The 27,646-nt window shown below is 31.1% G+C and overlaps 1 protein-coding gene across 1 annotated transcript; it reads right to left on the reverse strand.

The window, feature by feature from the left end:
• Window positions 1-374: 374 nt before the first annotated feature.
• Window positions 375-27,145, reverse strand: LOC129217505 (sucrase-isomaltase, intestinal-like; the record flags this gene model as incomplete). Its single annotated transcript, XM_054851817.1, is given in 10 exon segments — window positions 375-570; window positions 720-887; window positions 5,029-5,078; window positions 6,402-6,490; window positions 13,976-14,100; window positions 17,227-17,283; window positions 18,608-18,692; window positions 19,544-19,692; window positions 23,373-23,489; window positions 26,974-27,145. Coding segments are annotated over 10 exon segments (1,075 nt in total), but the record flags the coding sequence as incomplete, so codon positions are not given.
• Window positions 27,146-27,646: the final 501 nt, after the last annotated feature.

Here is a 27,646-nt window from a genome sequence, read left to right on the forward strand (position 1 = left end):
AGACACATACAATCACATCCGACTGAAAGGCTAACAGAAGGAGTTCATAAACTTTTTGTTTTGTAATAGCATTTTCTCAATTTGCAAACTGTTCTACACTTTGAGTTTTGAAGTTATTTTTTGTCTAACAAAATGCATTTATCAGAATTGAAACAATTTACTTCACTTTTAATCGATTAAACCCTCTTCATTTAGATGCAGTAATAACAGAATCAAACATACAAATTTAAAAACTATGTTTATATTGAAATAAAGAGACTGCAAAAAGAAAAAAAAAATCTGCAAAACCCACATCCTATTTTCTATTTCCAATTAATTATTTATTTTCTAATGCAAAAAAGTAAGACTAATTGAAAAATAATTTAACAAGAGCATATTCAAATATAATTTTATTTAGGATAATAAATAGAAATTTGTTTATAAAATGTTTTTCAAGAGTGAGAATTTAACAATCGATGTTTGGGAATTTTTACTGTAAAAAATTACATATATTTCAATTTGAAATAGTTATTCTATGATGAGCTGGAAAGCATCAGCAATAGAAATATCTAAATTGTCTATTCGAAGCACCTGCAAAAGTAAGCAAAATGAAATAAGTAAGGTAGTGTTTCTTCAGGCAGACAAAAAAAAGTTATCCTGTGTGACATATTATACACTAAATCTTTAAACATGCCGTTTTATTAAAAAATATTATTAGTAAGGTAAAATATATTACATACTTGTGTACCACCATCGTAAGTCCACTTTGTGCCCAAATTTTCATCGTTTAGAACAACTTTTGATGGCTTCTTCTGCTTGCAAAATATCATATAACCAAAATGCACGTAACTTCCATCAGGATACGAGTTTATGGTTATATTCGATGTTAGTACAGATTTACCAAGACTCTATAAAAGAAACATACATTTTTCTTTTAATTAATCAATCTAAAAATGGATTGTCCTCAAAAAGTAAATATGTTAGTAGTTGAATTAAAGATTCAGCTGTGTTTGAATCAAAAAATCTATTGACACTAGCTAAATAACGATAACCATCAAAAACAATTTGCAGAGACTGCTTTAATAAGATTCATTTACATACTTTTATGATGCTCATGCCAGTTTGTTAGTTTTAATTTAAAAAATCAATAATTTATCCACTTAAGATAAGTTAGAAACCTGAAACTTTCATACAGCCTTATGGTTAATAAAATAAAACGTGAGTATGAATCATAATGATAGGTTGACATGTCAATTGTTAATTTGGGACTATGTTCTATACAGTAACCGCCACTTATAAAATCAGCCGCTTTAAAAACCAAATCTAGATGAACAGAATCATTACAATATCAACACATATTAAAATCATTCTTCAATAAAATCATTCCTGCTGTTTTATAAAATATAGCTTTTGGAGAGTGTATGTGAAAAATTGAAAAAGACAGTTGTATGTTAAAAATTGCATTGCAACAAACAAAAAAAAATCCTAAACTATGTCACATCAAGAAGTAGAGGAAACGGTCTTGAAGCGGTAGAAATAACTGTCCAATTTTTCCTTTTTAGTAGACGTCAGAAAAGCACTTGATGTCGTAGAATGCACTTAAAAGGAAAGAGATGGCAATGTTGAACGTTATAAAAACTTTTACAAATTTTTTAATTGTTTATCTGCGGTTAACTTACTGCTTAATAGGTCGTATTGTCATGCCTTTTCTATGCTAGAGTATCCTAACGCTGAACAAACCTGAATTATTTCAATTTGATTAGATACATTACTTTTAGTGTAAAAGTTATTGTGATGTGGTTTTACACAATAAAAATTAAAGGTAATTCTGATTTTGTTATAAGAATATATTGATGATGGAGTGTTTCTAGAAAAATTATTTACCAATTTCTTAATGTCATATAACAAAGCATGTTGACACAAAAGTTAGTGCTTCTGCCTGATCAAGTGATCATGTTGGTACTGAGGGTGTAAAAGTAGTTAGATAAATGCTGCGTGTGGTTAATTACTATAGTTGGGGCAAACCTAACCTGTCAGCATTTCAATACTATAATTTGGATCTGTGTAGCCTTCAAAATGCTGCCAGGTAAAGTTTGCCTCAACCATAGTTGCTTATGTTGGGTGTTTCTAACTATCAAAAATATAGAGTGTTAGAATCAAATGTACTGATCTTGAACAGATAGTAGATCTTAATTTTAAAAAAGTTTATGCGCTACCAGGGTGATTTTGGGACAGTTGGCAGCTCTTAGAGTTTGTTGGCAAATGTTATTTCTTGCATCTAAAGCACCTGCACTTTTTATGAACAGACAAAGGGAAAAAATAGCGTCATTGCAAGAGAATGCACAAATAGTTCTCTGATATGCAATACAGTACACACAAATCCATAATAAAAGTGCAAATAATGTTTTGAAGACTTTATAAAAGAAATCTACGCCAGGATAAGTGCATTAAAAAGTGGAACATAACTTCTATCAAAACGGCAAATGTACTGAAAAGGCTACTAAGAGAGCTCAAGTGGAAGTGAAATTAATTTTTTTCATAAAACTTTTGTTTGTATTGGTATTTAATTTTACAATTTTCTTATGCCTTTAAGCCCTCCATTAAGTAGAGCAACCTCTAGAAATTTGGTACATTTTATTCAGACAGCCTGTAAGTTGTTTTGCTCAAACTTTAAAAAACTTGATCAAGTGCAGTGGCGGCGGCTCAGGGGACCGCTCTCACACTTTTTTTCATCATCAAAAATTGCCTGAGTTTTTTAAGATTTTAATTTGAAAACATTTCTGGAGAGATTATCTGTAAAATAACATCACCAACGGGAACGCTTGAAATTGCAATTTTTTGACTTTGGTCTCAAAAAATTCCCAGGGAAGAACCTGCAAACACTTTTTCTACGAAGAGAACCCGCTTCACCCTAACAACAGCAAAAATATGTAAAAATGTGTTTTTAAGACTCCAATTACGAGACAAATACAGGGGTTGTAGTCCTCCGCTTTTTCCATTGAATTCACCAAAGGAAGTCTGAAATAGAGTTTCCAGGGCATATCAATTTCAATGGATTTACCGGGGAGAACCTTTCTTCATTAAGTCATTCAAAGATATCTTCAGATAGCGTTTTTAAAGTAATACATATTTGCAAAAATTGCCCAGAACACCTTGCCCGCAGTTGGCTAAATATGTCCTAAATTTTCTTTTAAAACACCAGTTTCGCTATTTTTTTCAGAAAATTACCTTTACATCACCAAAAACAGCCCAAACGTTTCTTTTAATACTTCAGCTTTGATTATTTTTTTTTTTTGGAAAAGCTTCTGAAGCCCTAATGCCTTTCTCCGTAACCCATAGTCATCCGGTTTGTCCCTTAAGTCACCCAAATATAGCCAAAAGTATAAAGTCTTTAGCTTCCAAAAATTTTTGCTCAGCACTTATAATCCCCAATCGCCATCACTGATTAATTGATTAATTTCTAAAATCTCAAGTTTCTTTGACACTATAAGAGAAGCTTAGAATAACGAAACTGCAATTAAGCCTATAAATATATTGCAATTAAGACTTATTTTATGTTGTTTAGCATTATCAACAATAGTTCTCTTCATTTTATCTGCATAGGGATTGCAATACTGGACCAAAAATTCAATACCGGTATTCGGTATTTTGAAAACATAATACCGGCATTTGAAATTTCACAAAGAATGCTTGAAAACATATTGTTTTGTTGCCACATTTCATAGTTTTGTACAAAATTTGTATTATTTATGAAAGCATATTGTGAACAAATATAAAATGAAAGAATAAATGTCATAATAAAAAATCAATGATAGTAAAAAACGTAATGCATCGATTGAATTGTCTCTAAGCCTAGATGCCTGGAACTCGTTTTAGTACTTAACTTTCTTACAGTTGAAAACACTCTTTCTGTATTCACCCAGGTGGGTGGTACTGTTAACAATGCACCATACACCTCCTCTAATTGTCTAGAAGTCCTTCATCTTCAAATAATTCAGGCTCTTGCGTGTTATATTTGGACAAATTCTTTTTTATTGTGTGTTTTTCTTATTTTTTTGTTTTTAATTTATGGCTAGTTGTAATTTCTTTCCGAGAGATGATACTTTTCCAATACTTGCATCATTTTCTCATGAGCAGGAGAGGTTTGTGTTGGCTTTTTATTACCCTTTTGCCCTTTGGTTTAAAATTTAAGGTAAACTTGACTAAATTTGATCTTGTTAGTTTTGCCTTCTTTTCAAATTTTCCTTAATTATGATTATGTAAATATCTGAAAATATGTTTCAATTGATTATGCTTTTCCTCTATGCAAACTTTCAAGGCACTATATAATTTCTAAATATTATCTAGCTAAGTATTCAGTCAAATAGCAAGACAAGACAACAAACCAATACTGGTGACAACAAATTACCATTTGTTATGCTAACAAGAAAAAGGTTTTGACAAAATTTAGTACAGTTGAGACAAATAATTAAAAAAGAAATCAAAAAGTAGAACTGCAATTGATGGTTGGAATAAATTGTTCATTCAAAGTGGTCTGCATTCGAAATTAACTTTCACAAAAGGAAAAGTGAGTGATCCAGGGAAATGGAAAAAATCAAAACATGGTGCACAAAATCGTACAAAAATGTGATTCATCTCATCATCTAGTTATCATTTTGCAATGTTTCCGCTGCTTTTGTTTAATGATATTTTATTAGTTCGTGCTTTTGAAGCCAAATTTTTACATCAATAGATTGACTTTGGTTCTTTATAATGGAAAAAGAAATGTGCATTTAAAATACAAGTAGGTACTTAATAAGTTAAATTGAAAATTCTTTAATTGAAACTATTTATTATTTTCAGCTAATACGGAAAATACCGGTATTTTACCACAGCAAATACCGTTACTATGAAATTGCAAAATAGATCGAAATACAGGTATTCGGTATACCGGTATTGCAATCACTATAGGAGTATCTATAAATATCAGCAGACTCATCCACTAGCCGCCATTGGTTCTTAAAAATTATAGCTATTCACAATGAAAAATTGATAAATATGAATTACTACCTCTTGATAATAGAAACCTAGCTGCAAATATGTTCTGTGTTCTTGTGTTTCTGAAAACAAACAAAAACATATATATTTTACAAAGCTACAGACTTAAAATGTTTTTTTCATTTACTCCTGTTGTTCTTTCATTATGCTACATAATGATTATAAATTAGAGTACCGAATTTTACATGCATTGAGTAATGAGATTTAACAAATTTAAAAACATGTTTAGCGGTAAAAAACTTAAATTAGAGCTAAACGTATGAAGTTTTTACATACATAACTTTGGTCGGTACTTTTCCGTTATTGGAAAGCCACTTGTCATTCTACTTCAAATCCTACCACCTAAAGGCATTTATTTTCTAGATGTATTGCAACTTTTCAGTAACAATTGGAAGTTTTACTTTCAAAAGGAAAAAGAAAAAGAAATGGCAATTATTTTATGCAAAGGCTGTTTACTTAAAAGTAGGATAAATAGTTCATGAAACATTTACATATTAGGTGGTGATGCATCATAAGGGGCAACCCAGTGGGTGGTCACTATGACCTCCCAAAAATGTCCTCATTCAGCAAATTTTGCTCGGGATTTGGCAAATTTGGAGACAATCTTGCAACATAAAGATTTTTTTTTCAATTGTGTTTTAATGATGGCTTCTCATCAGATGTTATATATTAGGTCTAGTGGAAAGTTCTGCCCAATTTTGGAGAGACAACCAGTTTTTAAGTCATTTAACGAAAAAAAATGTACAATTTAATTTCTACCGTTTTTCATGATTTCTTGCAAGGATGATGACCATTCGTGAATCCCATTTTCAAAAAGCGCCATTGCTTTTGAAGGCGAATAATGCTGTTTTAACATTTTCTTGCCTCCATTTTTTTTTTACCCTGACAAAGATTTTTGCATGGAGGAGTAAAGAAATATTGGATGGAGCAACGTTTGGGAAGTGTGGTGGAAATGAAAGAATTTTAAAACCTAGCCCTAAGATTTTCTGAAATCTCTAAGCTACATATGAAGATGTAAAACAGCATTACTTGAGTTATACGCCTTTAAAGACAAGACGTTCCTCAAAAAATGGGATTTACAAATCACCATCATGTCCAACTACAAACTAAATGAAACCTCATAATAAATTGTTCCAAAAATCATTCTGAAACTCAAATTTGAAAAAAAAAAAAGCGATTTGAATAATACTTGTTGGTGAAGAGTTAAAAAAAAAATACCCTCTAGACTATATTGGCCCAAAATAGGCTTTATCTAAAGACTATTTCATATGAAAATGTTAGATCATTCTGTACGTATAGATTTATATTGCAATGCAATGTTTTTAAACAGTTTTAGAAAAAAAATACACATGTGAAAACAAAAATAATTTTAAAAATTAGTTTACCATATGAAATTCCATCATCCCAAAATAAAAGCCCAGTAGCACTTCCATTTTCATTTGGAGCAACAAAAAGGCCCATAGGCTGTTTTCGGCTGAAAAAAAAACCACTTGGTTAATTCACATAAATTATTCACAAAAAAAAAAAAAAAAAAAGTGTGCATCAAGAATAAATTGAGCTCAACCAACAAACTCGGTTGGAATGTAGTTTGGTAAGAGATGATTTAAATTTCGTCGCCAGTGATGAAAAGGGGAATGTGCTATGCGCATACAAAATACGCAGATAGGTACGATTGAATGTGCGAAAGCTTGTGGCAAAAGGGCTCTTCAAACGAAACTATCAAGTAGTAAGGACGCTATTGTGACTAAGACGACCTCTTAGAGGTACACGAACAATTGTTGGACTTTTTAAAGGGACATACAGTAGGTCTCAGAGAAGCAGGTAGGTTGTACATGCGTATCTGCCACCACCTCGGTCGGAGCATTACGGTAGTAGCTTAGTGTAGGTAAAAATAAATGAATCGCTCCATTACGGTTGGTTAAGGCATTCTAGAGACAGAAATGAGTGAGAACATTGCACATCATAAGAGAGGCCACTACCCTATCAATAAAGTCGCTAACATTAGTTCCGTGCTGTTTAACACCTTTCAAGAAACTGATGGTATCAAGAAAAGCAATCCAGAGTAGACTGGAAGACGCTGGTATCTTGAACCCGCGTCCATTGTAATGGATTGGATTTTCGTTGCACTTGATTAGCTGGGTTGTGACAAACAGGAGACATATTATCTTCAACAATGAATCCCGATTTAGTCCCAGTGGTCATAGGTAAACTATTTCACTCCATACCACACAGTGTTTCGTCTTGAATAGCTTCTAGCGGAAGCTATACATTTTATGGTTTTGTAACCTTTGTTGTGTCATAACTTGCCAGGCCGAGGAGTCAGTCACCTTTCTCACCTTTTGAAAATTTTGTTACTTTTAGTAACCTTTTGCAACTTTTGTCACCTTTCTTGAAATGCATCTTAGGATTTTTTTTTTTTTAATAATTAAATCTTTGAAAAGTATCTGAATGATAGCTTTAACAGTGAAATTAATTAAAAAATAGCCTTAAATATGCCCCCCCCCCCAGCCTCTGTCATAAAGTAAGTTGATTTTTTAAACGTAGACACGGATGAACTGTTTGCAGTTGGTAACAGACTACCTCTTGAAGATCTCGTTGTTAGTGGAGAGGTGACAGATGAACTGTCAAAACTGAAAGAAAATGAAAAGGTTATGTTTTTAAGAGCTGTTAAAAAGCATTGTGTGACTGCATGCAAGTATGTAATAGAAAAAAGTTGCATATCAAACGGGTTACTGAAAAGTTTTAAATTTTTGGATCCAAAAGAGAGAAGTAAATCTAGAAGCTGTAAGGATTTGATAAAGGTTGCCAAAATCATGCCTTTTAATGTTCCACTCGATAAGTTGCAAGATGAATGGAAACTTTTGCAGCTGGAAAAAGATGATGAAGCATCCGAAAACAAAACCATTGATATCCACTGGCAGCAGCACATTTTAAAAAACGACTCAACTTCCAATGATCTAATATTTCTAAGATGATAAAAGCTTCCAGGGGCGTAGCTAAGGGGGGGGTTTTTGGGGACAAAACCCCCCCCCCCCCGAAAAGTTAGTCTCAAAAAAAAGAGAAAAACAAGAGAGAAGAGAAAGAAAAAAAAAAGGAAGAAAAGGAAAAAATTCCAAGCGATTATACATACATATATATATATATATATATATATATATATATATATATATATATATATATATATATATATATATATATTATATATATATATATATATATATATATATATATATAAAAGAAGTAACCCCCCCCCCGAAAATCGGGTCTAGCTACGCCACTGAAAGCTTCACTTTGCATTATCACATGGTAATGCTGACATTGAAAGACTATTTTCTATTTCAAAGTACCTTTTTGGTGAAAATAAGACAGCAAGGACTGAAAGATTTTTAAACAGCATACTTATAGTTAAAGACGCTGTAAAAGAATATCCTCATTTGCTTTCTTTACCAATTGGTCCAGAAATAATTAAATGTGCACAACAAGCACACGTAAATTACACAACATACATGGATGAATGTAAAAGGATTTGGAATTGAAACAGAAGCAAAAAGAAGAGCAAAAAAAGAAAGGATTGTGAAGAAGAAACTAAGAAAATGGAAAAAGTTAAAACATATATTGAAAGTGAAGCTGTAGAAATCTTTACAAAAAGCATATAGGACTATTTTGGTAAAAGTCAGTAAAAAGGGATAATCCTTTTCTGTTTTTTGAGTTCTTAACAAATTGCTTTTGGTCACCTTTTAGTTACTTTTTTGTCACCTTTTAGTCACCTTTGTTTTCAAATTTGTCACCTTTCTCACTTTTTTCAAAGGCCATCAGCAGTCCTCGGCCTGAACTTCTTAATAAAACAATATTTTATGTTGAATTTGTAATCATTTTCTTATCTTGTCATAGGCCAAATCCACTTTAAGTTTCGTAAAGATCACTTGTTTCCTACTGGGGTAATGTTTTTTTTTTTTTTTTGTGTGTGACAGAATGTATTTCAACTTCTGAATACAGTTCAGTTTGTGCGACTAAATCACGCCCAATGATTTTGAGCTGAAAATTTAAGTTAAGGTCCAAGCATTAGAAAAAATTTAATGAGATTCAAAAAAAGCCTTAAAAAATAGTTTTTCATAATTCCTAAGTCTAAAGCGCCCTCTATCGGCATTTTTTAAACTACATCCTCAAAATTTATTTTCAAGAAAATACTGAAAGAATAATTTTAGCGAAAACCGCAAGCAAATCGACTAATTTTTCCCTTTTTTATGATCATTTGAAAGTTTGAACCCTAAACTTCAATGACGCCTATCTCCTACAGAAGATGTTTGAGACCCTTTTTTTTGCCATTATATTGTTTGTCCTGATATGTACAATCACCCCTTAAAGTTTTGCCCAAGAGTTCAGAAACACCCTGTATATAATAGCCAATGATCAAGTAACGCTCCTGACGTCATCAACAATGAAACTCGCGCCACAGCATGATAATTGGATAATATGTTCCGGTAATGTTTAAAATGCAGGGAAAAAGCTTTTATTGTGACAAGGCTGGAACTGAATCCATTAACTTAACTGTTTTACTCGTAAGATTGTGTCATTTCAGGGGAATGAAGAAACAAAAAAGTGGTCAACACGCTATCTACTGGAGTTTAGAGTTAATCCACTGGAATTAGGGTTAAAATTTCAACTGTTAAAATATCACTAAACAAGCAATTGTTTCATTCAAATGTAGAAGCACCACCACAATATTTACCATTTCAATTTATTATTATCTAATCCCAAAATTAATTTTAAAGTAAAGCAGTATTACAGTAAAACCTTAATATCTCGAATCTTTTAGGAAGAGAAAAAGTTCGAGGTATCAAGTTACCAAGATTTTTGAACTAGTAACTCTCCCAATTATACACACATAAGTTATGTATATTTATAATATGTACCATATGATCACTTTGCATAATGATTATTATAAGTTATTCAACATTTTACATTTACAGGGTATCTGCTACTTTTTGAGTTTTGAAATCCATGACTTTCCATGACTTCTGCCCGTAGCTTTCCATGACTCACGTTCTTCAAATCCATGACTTACGCAAGTTACTTCATTTGACAATGACATCAAAATTGCGCAACAAATATAAATAGAGGCTATACAGCAGTATAACTTTGTTTTAGGAAAATATCCTTTTCATCTCAGCTATGTAAATAAATCTAAACAAAAGCAGCAAAAAATATTCAACTAAATATGTATATGAAAAATAAATGATGCAACAATTTATTGAGACAAAAAGTAAGTACGAGAGTTTAAGAACATTTAAAATCTAAAATAACCCATTATCTCCCCAAAGCGCAGTGTGAAATTGTAAAATACAATTTTAGTAAATGCATTCATACATTAAACAGAAAAAAAAAACTTCAAAATACTCAATTCCAGAGTCATCATGGCAAAAGATAAGTTAGTAACAAATCTGAATATGATCGGTATAATTATTCAATTGTAATGTACAAAAACTTTTAAACAAAAAAATTGAACCGCCGAAAAAACTGAAAAGCAAAAAATAATAAACCATTTTAATTAAACCTTAATAACTAAGTTCTTAAACTGATGTAAGTATAACTAAGTATATATTTTTGTAATAATTTAGAGTTTTTAATTAACCTTAATAACTCAGTTCTTAAATTAATGTAAGTATACCTAAGTAGTTTTGAGTCGGTGCCAAACAAGCAAATTAATTATTTTTGTAAAGCGTGAGGCGCAGCGGTGGCGTATGGCGACACGCCCCTTCGCCGGAAAATGCCGAGCGTTCACGAAGTTAAACCCGAACGTCGTCGAGTGGTCTCGAAGAAACACGAGTCGAGTATTTGACTGCTATTGAGCTTTTGCCTCATATTTACAACAGTCAAAATGTTTATATCATTGTTCATCATACTGAAGAAGGATTTCTCATCTTGTTAAAAGCTCAAATAAATGGTTTTGTGGGTCATAGTATTATTCAGCGTAAGTATGGCATAACAACTGTAGCCGTTAATTGCATACATGATCCTGAAGATTTTTTCTCACTGGTTGTTTGCCCCTCTCGTGCGAGGTCCCAAAGGTTTCAAAGCTCCAACGAGAGGTACTTTTTGTTGTATACGATCTACTAGTATTCATGATTTAATGATGGCGTGTGGAGGGAGCATTTTTTGAAACATTTATGTTTATCGCCGGACATTTCACATTACATTGCTAATTTTATTTGGTTATTTCTTTAAATTTAGGTAATTTAGGGATCTTTGTTTATTTATTGTTTGGCACCGACTCAAAACTACTTAGGTATACTTACATTAATTTAAGAACTGAGTTATTAAGGTTAATTAAAAACTCTAAATTATTACAAAAATATATACTTAGTTATACTTACATCAGTTTAAGAACTTAGTTATTAAGGTTTAATTAAAATGGTTTATTATTTTTTGCTTTTCAGTTTTTTCGGCGGTTCAATTTTTTTGTTTAAAAGTTTTTATTTTATAATTTTTTGTGGCTATAAGCTACTAATGTGGCTATAATCTGTATGCTTATATTTTTGATTACTTTTAAAATAGCTACCTACCTTACTTTAGCTATTAACATATATATATATATATATATATATATATATATATATATATATATATATATATATATATAATCGTATTTTAACAATTATCTGTTGTGTTACATAAATAATTTTAAAAAAGCAGGCTTTATATACTAACATGGGTAGGCCTACAAAAAATGCTACTCGGATGAGGAAAAGATGTTTAGAAGAATCTATTAATGAGAAAGAAAAAAGGTTGGAAGCAAACAGAAAGAGAACTACACAGGAGAGTTTAGGTCAGCGCGAGGAAAGACTGTCGAGAATGAGAAGCTACAATAACGATAGGTTATTGCAAGAAGGTGATAAGCAGAGCGCTCGTCTATACCCTTTCTAATAAAAAAAGAATATTCAAAATCGGACTATTCTGTAAAAAGTTATGTGTGGTCATACATTAAAAAAAAATATATATATATATATACGTGTCGACTTGAGAACCTCCTCCGTTTTTTCGTCGGTTAAAAATAGTATGTCACCATCACTAAACTTCGCCCTATTTTTTCATACAAATCCTGAATATAAAAAATGTTTGACAACTGGCACTGAAAACTAACTCTAATCACAAGTACCAGAGATTGAGAGGTCTACACTGCCGTGTGCAGGTAAAGGGCTATAACTGCAATTTTATCTTTTTTTTTTTTTTTTTTGCATTTTGTCATCATTGTTTGTACGTTAGCTTTGTTGTACAAACTAACTTATTTGGTTTCCGCTAAAAAAAAAAAATATATAATTCCAACATTTCCCAGTTGATAGTACTGAATCCAGCGCACAATTCTTCAAATATCTCGAAAACTCATTTCTGCGGATACTGTCGTTTACCTGCTCAAGACAGTACACACGAGAGACATACAAGTCTGCATCTCATTCATCGTGAGGTTTTTTTTTTTTTTTTGTTATACCCAATTCAGCATCAAAAAATCTTAGAGTGAACTACTAATCGCCCCCCCTTTCCCCACCCTTAGGGTAGGAGTTTTTCCCTCAAATTTCTATAGGAACAACTTCAGGCTATACCCTTTCCAATAAAAAAATGAATATTCTAAATCGGACTATTCTGTAAAAAGTTATGTGTGGTCATATATAAAAAAATCTGTGAGTGAACAACAAATCTCCCCCTTTTCCCACCCTTAGGGTAGGAATTTTTTCTCCAAATTTATATGAGACCAACTTCAGGGTATAACCTTTCCAATAAAAAAAGAATTATCAAAATCGGACTATTTTGTAAAAAGTTATGTGTGGTCATACATTAAAAATCTGTGAGTGAACAACAAATCAACCCCCTTTTCCCACCCTTAGGGTAGGAATTTTTTTTCAAAATTTTTATGGGACCACCTTCGGGGTATACCCTTTCCAATAAAAAAAAGAATTATCAAAATCAGACTGTTCTGTAAAAAGTTATGCGTGGTCATACATTAAAAAAAAAAAAATATACGTGTCGAATTGAGAACCTCCTCCGTTTTTTCGTCGGTTAAAAAACAAGCTTACCATTAAATATAGAAACTTCAAACTGCTATTTCTACTGTTATGTGTGTTTTTTTAAACATTGTAGAAAAGCTATGATACGAAAAAAAAAATCCCCAGTCTCCGGAATGGGAAAACATACGATAGTCCTGAGCGCGAAATCCATGACCAACAGTCAGTTTCCATGACTTTTGGACATTTTACACTGAAATCCATGACTTTCCACGACCAATTTCGATCATGTTCGAAATCCATGAGTTTCCCTGACTTTCCATGACTTTCCATATGCGCGGACACCCTGCATTTACCAATCATTGATTCAGAAAGTCCAAATAAAGTTAGTAAAAAGTGTTTTTCAATGCTAGTTGGATGGATTTATTTGCATACTGGATAAAAAGTTAAAACAGCCAATTCTATCAACTAGACTAACCCCGTCCAGTGCAACGTCTATTAGAATGGAATAGGTTCTGCATAAGAAAGTTTTTTTTTTTAAAATAAGAATTATTGTGTGTTATACTTTTATTTTTAAGCAACTGATATTCATTTCGGAATAAGAAAAATCAAAAGCTTTGTGAAATATGACAATAAGACCACAGCAAAAACCCCCGTGGTCAGCGTTCTCTTTTAATTGAAAAATAGTAATTGCTTTGGAATATATTGTGAAACAGAAAAAAGATATTTTATTTTAAAATTAAAGGTGTACATTGTATGATTTTCAAATGTTATAAAAGCAAAGATTTTTTTTTAATTTTGAGAAGGGAAAGTACATGATTCAAAAAGTTATTCCAAAGAAATTGATGATAGCTATTTTATAAATTTCAGTTGGTTAAGCTTTGCTATAATGATGAAAGAAGTTACAGAACAGATTTTTAAAAACTGTTATAACCTAAGTAGAAAACAGAGTCAGTACAGACCTTAAAAATGTAGTAACATTAGGTTTCTGTAACGGTAAAATATATCCTCCTCGTACATGTAAATTTATTTGTCCTTCATCCATCAGAGTGATGAAACGGCCATTACCTTCCTTTACAAGATTGCCCTAGAAAAAATTTACAATTCACTAGACAAGAATAGCAATTTCATCCAATTGAAAAGCCTTTTCAGTCGAAGTATCCACTTGGTTTTAAAAAATAAATTAATATATAGAACTTAATTACACAGCAATGATGCAAAATATGAATAAATACATTTCAAAACTCTGTTACAATGTAGTATATTCCTATCAGAAAAAAATATAAATTCCTATAGAATGACTTTGGTCAAAATAAGTTATCAAGGTTTTAAATACTACGAGAGTTGGAACTTTAATAGTGGCTACTATTTATTTACATCTAGTAGAAAAGTGATACATGCCATCAATTTTTGCAATCCTTCAATACAGTTCCAACATTACACTACATTACAGTTCAGAGTTTCCCGTACCTACCAACTGGTTTGAAAAGACGAAAGCAGTGCTTTTTGATAAAGATCAGGAGCTGAACAACCCCTGATCTAGCATGCCAGAGGTATTGGTCTAAAAGAGGAATATGGTGGACTTTATGACCTTGAATATAGTTAATGTGCCCCAGTCATCATTAATGAACATGGAGGATCTTCAACTGGCTGGTATAGAACCTGGAACCTTCCAGTTGTGAGTCTGATGTTTTACCGATCAGGCCACCATGGCTCACTATAGTTACCAGCATCACAAGAGCTTTTTTCTTCATGACTTTGACTTATTTCCTCTGATGAAGAACCCACTTTGTGGCAATCACTTCCGAACTGTTCTAGATTATTGCAGCAGTAGGCCGCTCCATTCAAACTATCAGCAGAACAGGCACTACTACAGGTGTCCTAAGCTTCCACATCATTGGAAACCATCAGTACACAAGGTTGACTGACTGTTTTGAAGGACTGTAAAACTGAACCATGTATAACTTCTATGATAAAAGAAAATAGGGACTGCAAACTGAACCAAAAAAGCAATACCAGTATTCGGTATTTTTTTAACGTGATACCAGAATACCGGCATTAGAAATTTCCCAAAAAACATTCAAAACATAATATTTTGTTGCCATATTTCATTATTTTGTTTAAAAAGAGCATTATTTACTTATTGATAACTAATATAAAATAAAGATACGAATATCATAATAAAAAATCAATAATAGCAAAAAAAACAAACACCATGCTAATTTTCACTAAGCATGGAACTCATTGTAATGAACAAACTTTCTGCAGTTGAAAATATTCTTTCTGAATTTATGCAACCCGATGGTAATGTTAATAATGCGCGATACTCCTGCAGTTGCCTGAAAGTCCTTCATCTTCAAATACTTTGGTCTTTAACTCGTTGGTTTTGAAAAAAATCATTTTTATGAGTGTGAGTGTTTCTTTTGTATTGTGGGTATTTTTTTTATCAGTATTATTTATAGATAACTAACTGTACCCGACGCGCGTTGCTACGCCAACAAAAAAATACATCATTATACTGATTTTCATGACAATCGGTTGAACGGGGCAGAAGTTGCTACTCTGCAGTGCCACCTGGTGGCGAGTGGCTTCAATGAGCATATTATGCACCTTCTCCGTGGAAAAATACATATATATATATATAGCAATTTTCATAATAATCGGTCCAGGTATCAAGTGAAGCTGTGACTATACTCAAATTTTGTACTCACGCAGTTTGCAAGATCAATCAATCGCTAAAAATATCAAATAGAAAAAGTTTTAAATCCCCCCGTTGCATGAAGTTCCCAGAAGTTATACTGTAGTGGTGCAATAATTTTTGCTTTTATCATATTTTCAGTACTTTTGTTATTTTATTCCTAATCTTACCTTTTTTTAAAAAATAACCTCTTCAGTTCTAGTGACTAAGATTCTTGGACTTTTGCATTTTTAATTTATTTCTTTTGTTCACCAACATTCATTTCTTATTCCCAATAAACTTTTTCACTTATTATTTCAAAGAAAGCTTTTCACTTATAGTTTTGATACATAACTTGGGGATTGGATGAATGCATGTTTGTGTGGTTCTAAATATAAATTTCAACATTTCTTAAAAATACTGCAAAAAAAAAAAAAAAAAAAAAGAAGACTGGCACGGCTCTTTAAAAATATGCATTCATTCTACATTTGGTATAATATTTTTATTTTTACGGAAATTATATAATTTCATGGGACCATGTAGAAGAAGTGAAATAGAGAAGTAGATTAGAGTCTCGCTAATCCAAGCTCCATTTAATCCAGGTAGCTTGAATACATTATTACAGTGAAGAGCCAATTATCTGGACAGGTCAAGGTGAGGGTGGTCCAGTTAACAAAATATTCTGATAATCAACATGAAAAAAAAATTGGTAACAATGTTTTAAGTAACTTTTCTGCACACTTTTCCCCAAGTTTAGGGTTGGTCGTTGTAGTAGTGCTATATTTTAGAGTATTGAAAATGGCATGTTGGCATAATAAATAAATAAATTACTTTTTTAGTTATGTTTGCTACAAAATTGATAATGGAGAGAAATTAGAGTATTGACAACTGATAGAGTATTGAAAATGGCATGTTAGCATAATAAATAAATAAATTATTTTTTTAGTTATGTTTGCTACAAAATTGATACAACCTAAAACAGAAGTACACACAGAAATTTCTACATGACATTGCATTTTTAAAGAGCTTGGGGAAACACAGAAAAAAAGAGAATTTCTCCTCAAAAACAACTTAATATTCATTTTTAAGCATTTAATCAAGTAGGTGAAATGATATTTACAAATACATTTCTCTGCATACAAATCTGGCTATTCCTTGCTGTTTTGCTATTTGATTTCTCTATTTATCAGTTGTAAAAAAAATTGAATTTTTCTTTTTGATTTTATAATGTAGTACACAAAGAATCTGATGCGTTTTCAGTAATTGGAGTTGCTGTAGGCCCAGATCAACTCGGATTATCAGAACTCTACTGTAATTCAACTGAAATTATATCACTTGAAGTGCAATAATGAAGCATAAAATGAATTGTTTGATTTCTTAAGGTAATATAATGTATAGAATTTTCTAGGACAATAGACTTTTTTACTAATTTTCGCAATGCATTTTTTACTTCATTTTTGTTTTTATCACTATAGAAAAGATTCAATACTTTTATGAAACTCCTCTAGTAAAACATATACTTCCTTTCAATCTAACCTTATAATAGTTATACCACAGTCCATCAGGAATATAAGCTTCTACTACAGATTCTCCCTACAATGAAAAATTAATGAAATTATACATAGTAAAAAGCATCATGCTAATAATAACACAGAAAAATAGCATTTTAAGAATATCAAGTCTCATAAATACATCCACTTTCATCTAATGATATAGATGAAGTGATGAAAATTCACATAAAAGAAAACATATGAATTTGCAAACTTAGTGAATGCAAATCATTCATCTACAAGCAAATAGGTTCAAACTTAGACTTCTTATGTGTTCATTCCATTTAATATTCCCTTTCTGCCTGAATAATATGCCTTACAAGTATTGCAGTTTTTCAAATTCAAGACACTACTTAGAAGGACAAGCTGAAGTGCAAAAATTACAGGATACATGTTTTTATGTAAATATATGACACATATGTGGAAATACATTGGATAAAAAGTTATGTTTACAGTGTCTTAAGAAAGGAATGGGCACCAAAATTTTTGGGAACAAATGTGGGGGAAATCACTTCCACCCCAGATATTTACTTATCACCTTGATATTTACTAGCAACACACCAAAAAAACAAACTAGAAAAACAACCATTATACTAAACGTAAAAATTATCTTCAAAAAATCTTCTGACATTTAAATTTTAAAAAAGGGGGCAAAATATTTAAAATATCCAATAAAAAACCATTGCACCTCCATAAAAGTCCAAAAAACAGTTTTAAAAAAAACATTTGAAAAAAACCGGCACCATCAACATTTCAAATTAACTAAAGTAAAAAATTGGCTATAGGTGTCATGTCAAAACCATGGCTGTTGTTAAAAAAATAAAAAGTAGTTCTTACAATTATTATCAAGGTGTAATCATTCGAAGTAGTTTTAAATTTTTGAAAACTTTTAGGAAAATCAAGATAAAAAGATCAAAGTACTCTTCACACAGTTCTCTGACTTATCAGTTGTTGTATTAAAAACTGAATTTAACTCTTTTTATCTTGGGGCAAGTTAATTGCAAAATGAAAGAATAATTTTCGAGTAGAATGGATTTAAGATATTGATGGCAATGAGTAAAAAAGTAGACTTTTTCACACACACACACACATTCTGCAAAACTCCAAGTATTGTAGAAAGTTAAACTATGCAGTGTTGACTTATAACGCTTGCAATAACTATAGCACATCTATAAGTTAACATTTCTTATTTTTCAATACAACTGACAGAATGTCTTCTCACCAAGTATTCATATAAACCAAATAAAATTTGAATTACTAATCTCTACAGCTAAAATAGTTATAAAAGTGCAACTTATTCAGGCTTTAATGTTAAATTATTGGTTCAATGTAAGCTAAATATAAAAATGATCAAAAAAAAATATTACTTCCTCTAAAAATGGGCTTATAAGCAGTGCAGCGCCCCATAGAAACTGGTAACTGATATCCCATGTTTTAGGATCTTTGGGAAACCTGTAAAGGAGGATTGTTATATAAGTATTCTTCCATTAAGTACAATAAAGTCTAAGCACACATGATCCTACAATCCCACATGAGCTCTAAGCAGGGCTTGAAATAAACAATGGTCATCTGATCCATGCTCCAGGAGCACAAAAAATTCCATTCAACCAACAGAATATGAGATATGATTTGTCAGAAAAGTGACATTTTATTCCTGTTTTCTTTCAAACATTTTAAGCATCATACTTTCTTTTGTAATTGACAAAAGAAACTTAGCTCTATTGTTTACAATGTTTAAGACTTCTTTGCAAGAAAATAAGAAATTTCTACAGCTTTACCAAATATTATTTTAGCTACCCCTTCCCCAACCCAAAGCAACAGCAGAGATAACATTTGTTCGCTAAATTATTTGACCAATATTACCACAGTAGAGTCTTGAAAATCTGAGGTAATTTGGAGCTCCCGCTACCTCTGCGTACTGAAAACTAGAATTATTCAGAAAATTCTAATGGGTCAAGTTTTACGCAATTCTGATGAGAGAAGGACATGTACCTTTTACTTTCTTGTACAATGGGAAATATATATGTATTGTCTTTATGGAAAATTTATCCCTCAAATTTCAACATAAATTTCTATTTTAATTACCCCTAAATGAATTTTGATTAGTTTTTTCACAAGGTCAAAATGTATTTGTGTGTGTAAACTTGTAGGTAACCAAAAATTGTATTTTGACTGTGCCTGAATTTATTGTGAAAGGTGTTGTCATGACATTTGTATGTATGCGTTATGTTTCAGAATGAAAGTACCTCACATAACACAGAAACAGTTAGACATCGAAATAAAAAGAACAAAGCAATAATTACTCATGTAAAATTGGACGAGCCACAGTAGATCCTTCCGTATGAGCAAGATGAAATAATGTATACAAATAAGGTAGCAACTCATATCGAGTGTAAAGGGCTCGATTAATTAATTGTACAAAGCTTTTGCCAAAACTGGCAGGATCTTGATTCTAAAAAAAAAAAAAAGTTTTTTATTAACATATCAATTTTTTACTACATAAAAATTAAACACTTTCAAATGAACTGTAAAATTTCATTGAATCAGTTTACTTCAAAATGAACTGTGTTACTTTCCCTTCTTCCTCAGAAAATGATTAAAGTTTTGATACTCAAGAAATAAAGAGTATTCAAAATAGCACAAAAAGTAATAACAAAATTAACACCCATGAACATTATGAGTTAATAAAGAAGTCTTACAGAAGCTTCCATCAATTATTTGATGTTACCTACGGAAATTCGTGAATTTATTAATTTTATTTTAATCAGCATTGGTAGTGACTCCATTTCACAAATCCATAAATTTGCCTTAGTAAAATCTTAATCTGTTTACACATATCTTCACAAATTAATGTCTTTATTAATTGTAATCTTGAAATTTTAACTGCACGTAATCATTACGAATAACACAAAGAAAATATGGCATTCTTATCTGTTTGTAGTCAAATACAGCCTATTGGACTTTCATAAAATTTGGCCCATAATTAGTACAAAGCACCTCAAAGCAGTTTTCTAAAAATGGAGCTTGTTTTTATATACATACATACATATATATATATATATATATATATATATATATATATATATATATATATATATATATATATATATATATATATATATATATATATATATTTATTTATTTATAATTCAAAGCTAAATTTGTACATATACTCACCAATATCAAAAAGTGGAAAATTGTTGCACATTTCAAAATTTTCCAGAATTTTTCTGCATATAAAATTTGCTTGAAGCTTTAACATTGATGAAAATGGCGCAATAATTGTTTTTAGCAGAATTTCAGGACTGAAAAGTAGTGCAAACGATTTCTAATTGCTAAGCTGCAAAATTTCGTCTCTAATACTCACATAAGGCTTTACTAATTGGCATTATCTTTTCTTTCCAAAATAACTACAGAAAACAATTTTAACCTTGCTGATTGCTGTTTCATTGTTATGTCATGAATTGAATTTTTAGTGTCTAGTTTGGCTTTATACATAAATGAGACATCAAAAATCCAATATTTTTGTTCAATCACCTATAAATCATCCGCACCTTCCTTATTGATCGATGCAAAAACAATTTCCTGAAAAAATTCAACCCTTAATCAAAATTTGCATAATGTCCCCCTCCCCTGCACACACACTAAATTGTGTTCATACAAAGGAAAATGAAAATAGAATTCAATTACTGGCATATAACACTTTTTCCCACTGGAATAGTATGGCAGATTTACAAAACAAAATATCCTTTACCCCTACTTTCAATAGGTGATATTCGCAGATGTGTGCTTTACAAAATTCCCCCTTTAATATACACATTTTTAATTTGATGACAAAAACTGTTGCAGTTAGAAAACAAAGCAAGTTCTATGAAGTTGCAACAGAGAAACCAAAAAAAAAAAAGAGAGAGACAGAGAGAACCATAACATGATGTTTAAATCAATAGCGGCACTAGGTATATGAGAATCAGGCGGACACACTGGCCCTATGACACATTCTAAAAATGCAGGGCTTTTGGTGACGTTGTATACAACGGCTCCAATCATAAAACTTCACCTTATAAAAGATTCATACTAAAATTTAAAAAAAAGATTCACACCAAAATAAAACAATTTATCAATTCATCTAAAATTTTAAATGATTAGCACTAAAACTAATCCTTGTTGTTCTGTTTTTCAGTGAGTTTTTAATTTGTGTGCTAATCAGAAAAAAATCAGAATCATTTACAAATAAACGGTTTCACAAACTTATAATCCACAACATACAAGTTATTCATGTCGTTACTCATATGTATCCTCACTTAACCATTACTACCGTTATCTTTCATTGGCATAGATGATCAAATCCTACTTGAAAAATGGTAACAAATCAATTTCACGCTTGCTTTAGAGGAGCCTTCATTCAAAATTCTCATTATGATTACTACTAGTATTACTGTTATATGGTAACGAATTTTTGTAACACTGGGTTTTATATTTAATCATTTAATAGGTAAATTACATTAAATTTACTGTTTTTTAACGATAACTTTTTTTAAAGAACAAATATAGTCAAGCAAAGGAATGGAACATAAGGTAGACCATTTCCTATCCATTAAAAAATAATCATCAAATTCGGCTAGAGAGATGCTGTATATATAAGCTAACAAACAAAAACATACATACCATATGAACTGATAATTACCTCTTTTTTGAAGTTGATTAAAAATAAGCATTTTCTTAACTATTGATGCAAATTTACGTTTATAATATTTTGCAGAAAATGTCTTGTATGAAAAATTTAAAGAACACACTAAGCTTAATACAAGAGAACATATTCAGTCATTAACATGATTCAAATGATTTTCTATTAAAACAATTACTTCAAATGTATATTTACAAGGATGAAGTAACACTTGTTTCTTTGCTTCAATTATGTTAAAGAATAATTTATAATTTTTTTTTTAAGTTTTAATTTTTTCACTGAGTTTCAGATAATACCCTGATTTTTCCATAACAGAACAATTTTCTTGGGGTTGTAGGGTACCACAAAAGAACCAGATCTTACATAATTGCATAACCTGCACTGTAATTTGTAAAAAATAATAACTTGATGTAAATTAATAGGAAACATGAAAACTAGTAAAGCAAAATGATAAAGAGATAATCTAAATAAATAATGAGTTTGATCAATCTCTACATGGTATAAAATGAAGTCTCGAAAAAGCATCTGTGTGTTTGAAAGCGCAAAAATTTGAGAACTACCTGGCCGATTTCGCTGAAATTTTCAATTTGTTTCTAAGTCCAAAAAAAGTTTGCAGCCTAAAAAAACTTCGAATGGTAGTTTTTTTAAAATTCTAATTTAAGACCCAATTTTCACATAAATTCCCGATTATATGGCTGTAAAATTACCCTCACTTTTGATATAATATATTTTTGGAAAGGGCAGATTTTTCTGTGTTCAAAGCAACTTGTCCCGATTCAGTGACTTAATTACAGCGGGAGTTATTTGTGTTTTTACCTCGAATTTTTCAAGGCTTTGCTGGATTTCAGCCTACTTTCTTCATTAAAACCATCAATAAAAAGTCAACAAATCATCCAACAGTTTTCTTTTTGATACCATTGGAAAGAGCGACTTGTTTTTACCCCAGATCTAACTCAACTTAAGGTCGAAAACCCAAGCTTCTATCTTAACTAGAAAAAAGTTATGAGCGTTTTAACCTGGATTTAGAAAATCTTTTCTCCACTCAATTTATTAACATTTTATTTTGGTTACGTCTTTTAGCTGCTTTGTTTGTTACTCTTTTCTTATTTTTCCTTCTTAAAAGTATTTTATTTTACAGCGATCCACAGCCCTGATATGTTGAATGGGGAAAAATGCCTTCCATGTGTAACAAAATGACATTTTTGAAAAAGGAAGAATGTTTAAGTGATTAGAGTGAAATGCTTGGAACTTAGGTAAAATTATGTATGCACATTTTAGTTAGCAAAACAGAATCTCCCCCCCCCCCCCCAAAGTGGGAAGGGAAATTTACATTTGCTCAAAGAGCTTCTTTTTAAACTTTATAGCACGAGAACAGCAGTGCGGGTACAGCTAGTATTAATTAAAACAAAAGAAAATAAAGTACACATGCACAGTAGATTTCTTTTTACCTTACTGTTTAAAGAATTATGGTTGCGACTGAAAGGATAAAAAGCACCCAACTGCATCCAACGAAGACATAATTCTTCTGTAGTGTTACCAAAATAGCCACATATATTTGCTCCAACCTATAAAATTAACATTTTTAAAATAAATGGTAAAACAAAAAATGCAATCAATTAAGGTAAGTATAATTCATTTTTTTTAAAATCAATATGCATACTTTTTCTAAATATAGATTATACTTATTATTTTATCATAGTTTGATATGTGTTTGGAGTCTATTTCAGACAGTCACTTAGCTTTCATTTCCTCAGAAATAAGATTGGCTTTAAAAAAAAATTTTTTTTTCAACTACAGTACAGTCTCCAAAATCCGAGTTAATTGGGGCTCATGTTACCTCATATTACTGAAAACTCTGATTATCCAGAAAATGCTTCCAGATTGAAAATTGACACTATTTGAATGACATAGGAGAAGTGGCAGATCGTGGGAAGGGCCAGAGGGGACCCGGGCCCCCTAACTTTGACCAAATAATTTATAACTTTTTATTTCTTTTCCCTTTTTTTTTTTTTTTTGTGTGTGTGTGTGTGTAACTACTTGAAATTTAAAAAAAATGGCTTGTACCATAAATGTCCTGCGTACAATCTGCAGATTATCTGCTAAAAAAGTTTTAAAAATATAATGAGGTGCAGATTATCTGTGGTTTTGTTTCCCTCAACACCAACGCATTGAACCTCAATATTTGCCTTAGACCATTGATCTTTCTAAGATATTTGCAGCAGGTTTCGCAGAGACAGTTATCCTGCCTGTATGCTGTTTATTTTACATACTAGAATGATCTTCTTACGCGATTCAGGCTATTTAAAATAACAACATACAGTTAAAAAAAAGAAGCCTTCATTAGCACAATATTTGACCATTTATTCCTTTCTTGACTCTTTGTCTTCAAGTAATTAGAGTAATGACAATTTAGAGAAGAAATCCTAAATTTTTCAGATTTTTTTTAATAGTTTTGAATGTACCTTAAAAGTTATTACTTCTTCATGTTTTTAATTTAGTTGCTGAAATTGTGTGTTAAATCAAAACGTATCTGAGAAACACAATAGGGCAAAGGAGATTTTAATTCGAAAAAAATAATGATGTTAGGGTAAATCTCAATTTCTTTTAAAAAGAAATCTTTGAATTAAAAATGTTCAATAGTTACAGCTAATTGGTCAGCTAGTTGCCCCCGTCCAAAAACATTACGGAACATCTCAACTTTCCTTTGAAGATCTTCAGTTTCGCAAAATGTCCAGGGAAAGTCTCTGAACACATTACAACATCCCTTAAAATTGCGTTCGAACATCGTTTAAAATTGCGTTTTTGAAGCTTCAACTAGAAAAGATTGCTGTCCCTTATGTTACCAAATAACAATCGCGTTTTTAAGACTTCATTATCAGAAAATGTTCGGGCAAGGGCCCCCGAACCACCTTTCTTTAATATTATCAAAAAATAGATTTTTTACACAGCCACTTATGAAAAATTTAAGTGGAATAGTCTCTGAAACCCTCCTCATAATATCATAGAATATTGCACTCAAGCTTTTAAGACTTCAATTTCAAAAAAAAAAAAAAAAATCCAGGGGAGAGCTCCAGCACCACTTCCTGTAAATATCTTTAAAGTTTATCTACAATTACATTACTTGGACTGCAATTTCAAAAAATTAGAGGGGGGAGGAGGAATTAATTTCTATTTATTTTTAAAAAAAGACAAAAAAAAAACGATCAAGGAGAGTACCATTGATCCATCCCTTACCCTAAAGTCAATAAATATGGCCTATAACCGTGTTTTAAGGCTTCAACTTCTACAAATTTCCGCTGAGTCCCCTGTAGCGTTCTTTCCATGTACGTCACCAAAGACCATCTAAAATTGCATTTTTAAAACAGCAAGTTTCAAAATTGATAGATTTGATGGTGAGCAAATCAAATCAATCAAATTGATGCGATTTTGTTCCTACTATGCCCCCCCCCCCCCCTTAAAAATTATTTTCTACTTGCTCCACTGTTGTGCGCTGTGTTGCATGTATATGTGTGTATATATCGTTACAAGATTATTTTTTTTATTCAAAAAAGTCTTCCCCATGTTACACAGAAATTATTACTTGTTTTAAATTACTGCTCATGTAGTTTTAAAGAAAATGTGACAAGCTATCAGTAATTTAAAGAAGATAAAAAGAGTTCGTTTTTTTTCCCCCTTTCTTTATCTGTATAAAAATTCTGAATCTCGTCCATGTTCGCTGGCAGATTTCATAAGCAGAAGGGTACACCCACATGTAAATCACTAAGAATTTGTTTTTGCTATGTTTCTTAATTTATTTTTATTATTATTTTTTTTTAAATTTAGCTTATCTATTTTTATTTTATTTATTTTAAAGCGAATACTGTGCACCCATGATCCAGCCCCCTCACTTTTTCAAGGCACGAGTCCCCACTGCACAGGAGGGACACGTTACTTCCTTGTGCAAAGAAAAAGTATTTTTTTCACGAAAATTTATTACTCACATTTCAACATAAATTTAAGCTTTAATTGCATCTAAACGAATTATGATTTCAGTTTTTCACGATTTCAGTGCATATTCATGTGCACAGTTTTAAGCAACCAATACATGCATTTTGACTGCGCCGGATACCATTGCGACGAGTTTTCTGTATCTATCAGAGTGCGTATGTACAAGATGTATCTTGCATAACACAAAAACCTGTTAGCTGTGAAAGGTTTAAGTTTCCTTTTTGAAACTCATGTGGCATCGAGTTGTGCACCTACTTTTTTATTGCAATTAGATACTCCAAAAGGGATGTTAACACTTTCTTTGTCGAAAATCAATGTCAATTTTTCATATCAAGTTATTATCCCCCTGGCATCTTTGAATACATATCTTGTAGTCGTAATACGTATCTTTTAGTAGAATATTTCGAGTCTCTTTGGGAGTTAGTGAAACAAACTTCTCAATGTCTTTTCCTTATTTCCTGTTGGAAGTTAATTAGTTTTACAAAAGTAAAATTTTTATTTTCAGGTTTTAATGCAAATATTTTTTGAGCAACTAAAAAATTAAATTTAAAATATAAATGAAGCACCTCGGATTAAGCGGAACCTCTAACTTTCAAGACTCGGATTTTTGAGACTCTACTGTATTTCAAATTTTTTTCTTAAGAACATTTAAATATGTCACTGATAATTTAAAATTTATCCCAAATAATCAAGGCAATATTGTCTTTAATTATTTTGCATTTGAAGAAAAAAAAATTAAACACACTAAAAATTTGGAGCAACTAACTCTGCTGCAAAATAAAGTTGCTTTTTCAGAAAGATCATTAAAAAAAATAATAAACCAGGAATGTTAGTTTTGCGATGCAATATCTAATAATCTAATAATTGCAACTAATGATGCTTACAACTGCTTATTAACAAATAGGCAAATTAAAATTCCAAAATTAGTGAAAGTAACTGAAAATAACTTAAAACCCTCTCTTATCATAAATTTCAATGATTTAATTTTTACTAGTAGTTTTTAATCGTTAAACAGAGAGTTCAATTGTTGAATTTTATGAGGCAGTAAGATTCAAAACTTACAAAAGGAATTCCAAACAAATTGAATTTCAAAATTCCAGGAATTGAGGCTTTTAACTGTTCCCATGTACTTAGATTATCTCCTAATGAATGAGATGTAAAACGTCCAGAACTAGGAAATGTTGAACGGCTAACAACCATGGGCCTATTTCCAGGGATTATAATTGCAAGAGTTCTGAAAAAGAATTCAAATCATTTATTTATTTATTTTTATCATTTATGCACAAGATTCACACTTTGCCTGGACAATATTCCACAAAATAAACCCAAAATGTAAAACCATATAGGCTAACAAAAAAAAAAAAAAGACATTGGTAAGAAAGAGATCAAAAGAAATAAACAAATTTACTTTTGAAATTCAAAAGTCCACAAGAATGAAAATTTTTCAGCTGAAATTTAACCTTAATTTTATAAACCATAAGTTTTTTTAAAAATTCTTACATTTATTTATTTTTTTTTTTTTTTAGGACATAGTAAAGTTAAGTTCATGATTATCCGGAAAACAGCACCATACTCCCCAAACTGACCAGCGAAACCTACACCGATCAAACACATTGTACATCATCTAAAACTGCACAATTTGATTGGTTAATTGTTTGCCAGTTGAATATTTTCAGAATGCAGCTGATGATTGCTAGGTGATAAGCTTAAAATATCTCTAAGATGGCAATAAAGA

This window comes from Uloborus diversus, chromosome 2, assembly GCF_026930045.1.
Source record: "Uloborus diversus isolate 005 chromosome 2, Udiv.v.3.1, whole genome shotgun sequence".
In the NCBI taxonomy this organism is placed as follows: domain Eukaryota; kingdom Metazoa; phylum Arthropoda; class Arachnida; order Araneae; family Uloboridae; genus Uloborus; species Uloborus diversus.